The sequence below is a fragment of the Dermacentor silvarum genome, chromosome 9 (assembly GCF_013339745.2).
Source record: "Dermacentor silvarum isolate Dsil-2018 chromosome 9, BIME_Dsil_1.4, whole genome shotgun sequence".
NCBI lineage: Eukaryota > Metazoa > Arthropoda > Arachnida > Ixodida > Ixodidae > Dermacentor > Dermacentor silvarum.
The window spans coordinates 52,470,239-52,476,238 of NC_051162.1; the positions used below are offsets into that span (position 1 = coordinate 52,470,239).

The 6,000-nt window shown below is 52.8% G+C and overlaps 1 protein-coding gene across 1 annotated transcript in view; it reads left to right on the forward strand.

Moving 5' to 3' along the window:
- Nucleotides 1–3,070, forward strand: part of LOC125939825 (synaptotagmin-10-like) — a 39,568-nt gene extending 36,498 nt beyond the window's left edge. Inside the window, exon 4 of the mRNA XM_049655280.1 lies at nucleotides 2,835–3,070. Within this exon, the coding sequence (XP_049511237.1) occupies nucleotides 2,835–3,070 (236 nt within the window). The remainder of the gene's footprint in view (nucleotides 1–2,834) is intronic.
- The last annotated feature ends 2,930 nt before the right edge of the window (nucleotides 3,071–6,000 follow it).

Below are 6,000 nucleotides of genomic sequence, written 5' to 3' on the forward strand. Positions count from 1 at the left end.
TCAGAGGAAAAAAAAAAGCACTTGATTCTATTTGACAGACATTCTATCGATCAAAAAAATGGCACAGTTTCGCCCTAAGGGCGAAGCAATGAATGCGATAGCAACTCAGCAATGTCATACGAAGTAAGGTGAGCGGCTTTGGTAGCAATATGAATTGTAGTAAACATGAGCTGATTAAGTAAGCAGGTGTGCTGCGGCGTAAGCAGACCGACATGAAGAGAGACTCGATGACCACGAGAAGGCGCGTGTGAAACGGTGGTGTTGATGAGAAGTGCTTCCCGTGGACAGCGCGTGCGAAGGGACACACCTGTAGCGCTGCACTGCCGATCCGGGCAGCATTGCATGTGTAGCGTGCGTTGGAAAATGTGGCCCGACTATTACTAACTGAATGAACAAGCGTGGTGTGAGCGCGCACAAACAAACATGAATAGATCACACTGAATGACTGCAGACAACGACTGTCAAAACGCTGGCAGCAAGCATACGCCGCAGCGGGCGAAGGTACGTGTGGTCTATCGTTTCAACGGATACTGAGCGGCGAATGCACGGCGCATAAAGGTCAGAGCCGTGTGGAGGTAAGAGACGGTGCGGACGAGCGACGAGCGAGGTTGTTGGCAGAGTAGAAGTGCGCCCCCCCCCCCCCCCCCCCCGCTCCCTCCGGCGCTGGCTTCCTGCTTCCTTGCTTGCGCGTGGGAGATTGAGTGCGTTCGCTCTCCGTGATAGCGCGCGTCCCCGCACGCTTTCGCTCGGGCATACGGCGCGCGGCGAAGATTTTATCTATAGGGAACCTCACGGCGACGGCGACGGCAGAAATCCGGTTGAAGTGTCTATATAATTGCTGTCGCAATAAAATATTTTCCAGACGTTCGTATACGCACTGGGTTGTTCTCTGTGCTCACATACTCATTTGATGTTCCCTTTCATAAAAGTAGAGCATACTATACATCTCGATTCATAGGTACCTAAGTTACTGATTAGCTAGCTAGACAGATACTTGTTAAGTAATGTGATTAGCTTCCTGAGCATGTGCCGCACCATGTTTTTTACACGAAATTTGGAAGCACAAAAGTTTGTGTTAAAATTTCTGATGTTCGATATTCTGATTTTTTCTCGACTCGGTTCGATTCGAAATTACTATTAGGTTTTTGCACACCCCTAATTTAAATGAATGCCGAGTTCATCGTAAGCATCTAGGTAGCATGTGTTACCGGCATGCCGTGCAATAACACATGATACCGGAAAATGACGCGAGTATGTGAGCAGTGGATAGACTTCAGAAAAAAGCGACAAGTAATTAGAGCCTTACGTACGAAACCCCCCCCCCCCCCAAAAAAAAAAGAAACACTGACCCCTCTCCCTTCCTCGACGCCTTCCTCAAGATCTCTGCGCTGGTCAAATCGACTACGCAATGAGCAATGTGCAGCTTTTGCTGCAAGGAAGAAATGACATCGTCTTAGTGGGGCATACGAGGCAGCGACGATAATTCAACTGTTTTGTGGTTATAGCAACCGTGATGACGCACACAACTAGCTGGTTTCTCCGGGTTTATAACGTCTGTGTCTTCTCGTGCGCCGCTTCAGAAGATTGTTGTTGGTTAGGTGCTTTTTATTGCGATAGCAATTATATAGACACTTCAACCGGATTTCTGCCGTCGGCGTCGCCGTCGCCGTCGTCGCCGTCGCCGTGAGGTTCCGTATATATTCCAAGGGCGATAAAATCGAAAGCGCGCGGAGGACTCACGCTATCACGCACGCACGCACGCACGCTATCACGGAGGGCGAACTCCCCCGCGCGCTATCACTGAGAGCGAACGCACGGTGGAAAGCAAACGCGATCGTCGCGCGAAAAGCCGAGGGGGTATGGCAGGGAGGGAGGCGGGGCGGCGCTGTGCCCGGCATCAAAGGCGTATCTTGCCGCTCAATCTCCCACGCGTAAGCAAGAAACGGGAAGAGGGGGGGAGGGGGGGCGCAGCTTCTCCTCTGCCAACAACTTCTTCTCTGCCCTTTGCCTGGCGGTGCCGGTCTCCGGCACCGTCTCTTACCTCCACATGGCTCTGACCTTTCTATGCGGTGTGCATTCGCCGCTCAGTTTCCGTTGAAGCGATAGACCGCACGATTCTTCGCCCGCTGCAGCGGCTGGCTGCGCTTGCTGCCAGCGTTTTGACAGTCGTTGTCTGCGGTCATTCAGTGCGATCTATTCATGTTTGCTTGTGCGCGCTGACACCACGATTGTTATTTCAGTTAGTAAGCCGATGTGTCCAAGTTTATGCACCCCATAAAACTACTATCCCTACTCCGAATAGCTCTCTACTAATTTGCTATCGCAATCGATTCTTTGCCTTTCGGGCGAAACTGCGACATTTTTTTCTTTTCCTTTTCTTCTTTTTTTTTTGGGGGGGGGGGCAACAACAGTATGTTTTCGTTGTTTTCGTTCTTGCTCTGCGTCAAACAGAAATACGCTTGCATAATAATGTACACTGTTTTTTTTTTCTTTTGGGTCTCTGTACAAGAGTACACGCATTTGTCTGTATAGAATATGTGATTGTAGTTTATGTATTCTGTAAGATGGTATAAGATTGTATTTTTGTACGCAACTTTCTTTTGTTTGTTGCGTAACTTGGGTAAATTTTGTATAATTTCTGAAATGTTAGAGGCTGATTGTGTTTATGTCAGTGCCGTGAACGCCGATGCGGGGGCCTGCGCGGTTTTGTCAAGCTGTCGAAATGACAGCTTTTTCCGCACGCCCCTTCGTGTCGTTACTCTGCACTGATGCGAAAATAAACGTCATTGTCATTGAAAAGACAGCGGACTGCAGTGTCGCGCTCTCGTTTGCAGCCATGGAACTGGGTGGGCCCCGGATGGACCAGCAGGGAGGCGGCGGGGGCTTCGGCGAGCCGTGCGTGCGAGTGGCGCTGCTGCCCGAGGTGGACAGCAAGCAGCGGCAGGCGCTGATGCGGCGCCGCTCTACGGACCCACTCTTCGACGAGACCTTCAAGTTCCCCGTCTCGTTCGACGACGTTCCCGCCAGGACGCTGCTCTTCCAGGTGCGGCCAGTCTTGACCCATGCGTAGCGAGAGTTGAATGCCTCTGTGGCTCATTGGTTGCTGCTTTGCGTCGCTACGCAGGGGGGTCATTGTTATAAAGCTGCTGTGAGGGCCGCAATGCGAGAGAAACACAACAAGTTTCTTCTATCGGCGTTTCGGAGTGCATCAGAATTCCCAGCGATCGAAATTGATGCGGAGCACTCTAGTCACGTGCCTCTTATGCGCAACGCGCTGCTTATACCTTAATTACGATCACACCGATACAATGGCTGAACAAGATTTCCCTTGACAAACCGATAATCTAGTAAAGTTGTATGAAGCAGCCCCGTTTCTGGGTTTCAAGTCTATAGGCCAAGACGTATTTCCTTCTACATTTGAAAACCTTAAGATACAACAGTGCTCTTGTTCAGGACAAGGAGATAAGAATGAAGGAAAGACAAGAAGAAATGAAGTGAGTCAGCAAAGGTAGTGCGTTTCAGCAAAGTCCTCGAGGTGATGAAACACAGCAGGAGAGCGACTCGTAAGTCGAAAGCACTCGATTATGCTGATACAACAACCCGATTGGTTTTCCGGAGACATTTAAGGCACCACTTTGGCGCTACAGAGCTTCTTTACATTTGAGTTCCCTTTTCTTAATCTTTGCGTAGTCCCTCCTTAAGCATCATTGTATCGTTAAGACGTGGGTCAACTAGCACAGGAACATAACTTTCTGAGAACTCCTCCCAAGGGCAGGATTCTTGATAACAACGCCACCTCCACGAAGGCGGCTCAAAGAGGAGCGAGCATTGTTTGCCTGCTTGCCAGTACACTTTCAGGTTTTCATCGGAAGCCATTCGAAAGGCCAGAAGAGAATCTTGCCCCCCCCCAAATATATATATATATATATATATATTGCCACCTGTAGGTAGTGGTCGAGCGCAAGAGTGGGTCGAGCCCAAGAGAAGAAAGAAGACCGCGCGCCCCTTCTCGGCTCGAGCCAGCCCCGACGGTCGCGCGACGTCTTCCGAGAGTCAGCTGCTTTACGGGTTATTAAACCTTCACGACTACTTCTCGGGGCTCGTGACAAACTGGTGGAGGTGCTGGGGGAGCGTCCTCACGGATGTTGCAGACCCCTCCAAGGATCCGCGCTACGAATCCAGTGCCTGTCGACACTCCCGTGCATCTGGCCAGCCGCAGGATCAGGGGACTGTCCCCAGAAGTCGTCGACTCTACGGTTCCCACCACATCAACCGGTATGACCAGCGCCTCTCTTCAAACCGCCCCAACCGTTACGGGAAGCACGATGTCAAACCGTTACACACTTGAGAGCCCACGGATCCCGAAGACGTTTCATGGCACAGTGTTCGAAGACGTCGAAGACTGGATGGTCGACTTCGAGCGTGTGGCCTCCGTGAACGAATGGAACGACAGGGAAAAACTCAGACACTTCTACTTCTACCTGGAGGATGGGGCGCGTACGTGGTTTCAGAACCGTGAGGAGCAACTGACGTCGTGGTGCGAGTTTTGTCGTCTGCTTTTGGAGACCTACACCAGTCCTGATCGCCACGAATGAGCGGAACGAGCGATTCAGGCGCGCGTCCAGTTGCCAAACGAAACTGTGACCACGTACGTCGAAGACATGACACGCCTCTTCAGACGAGCGTATCCAAGAATGGCGGAGGAGAATAAGTTACGTCATCTGATGCGCGGGGTCAAGGAGCAACTCTTTGCTGGCCTCGTGCGGAGCCCTCCGAAGACGGTCGCGGAGTTCTTGTCCGAGGCCATGACCATGGAAAAGATGCTTCTGCATCGCTCGAGCCTTTATGAGCGGCAAGCGAACAGCATGTCTGCTGCTGACATTTTCACGGCCATAGGAAGCAACGGTGACTGTCTGCGAGAACTCATCCGCTCTGTAGTGCGTGAAGAGTTGGAAAAGGCCGCCGTAACACCGCGCCCTACGGTAAGCTCCATAGCGAGCATTATTAAGGACGAACTGCACCAGGCGCTCCGTGACACCTTGCCTCCTGATAACGCTGCGGCAGTACCTCCTGAATACCCCCGTGCGACCTACGCGGAAGCGCTGAAGCGCCCTGCTTCCTCTCCGCCGCTGTTCGTTCGTGCTCCTCCTACGGTGTCAGTTCAGTCGGCGCAGCCGATACCGTACTACGTCGCTGGGTGTACACCGCCGCCCGTTGTTCATGCCGCTCCATTTGCCCATCGTTCGGAGCAAGCAATTCACTACGTCGACGACAGACGCCGCCCCCTCGGAAGTCGGATGTTTGGTGCACACCCGATCATCGGCCTCTGTGCTTCCACTGCGGTGAAGCTGACCACTTGTACCGCCAGTGCCCATACCGGCGCCTTGGGATTCGCGGCTTTTCCGCATACTCGCCGCCGCCCCGATACGGCCAGCGACCCCGGGACACTGAGGACTACCTCTCTCAGCAGCGCTTGCCACCGCCTGCCAGGCGGCAGTCGCGATCGCCGTCTCCGAGACGATTTTCACCTCCGCCCCAGCGGTATTCTCCCGAGCGGTCGACCAGTCCCCGCCGGGAAAACTAACTGAGGCGATCTTTGGGGGCGAGGTCGCTGACGGACGAAGCGCTGAAGAGCTCCGACGGACGCAGTTGCGGAAACATACCGATCAGACATCACCTGCAGCTGAACGGGACGACCGGCTTTCGCTCGATATACCAGAGACTATTGACGGTTATGCCGTTAGTGCTTTAGTGGACACCGGTGCAGACTACATGATACTAAGCGGGAAAATAGCAACGCAGCTGAAGAAAGTGATCACGCCGTGGCATAACTCCCAGATTCGCACGGCTGGCGGCCACATTGTCCGCTGGGCGCCTGCACGACTAGAGTTGAGATTCAAGGATCTACATTCGTAGCGAGCTGCCTTCTCTTACGCGAATGCTCCCGCGACGTCATCCTTGGGGTTGACTTCCTGCAGGAGTACGGCGCGATTATCGATC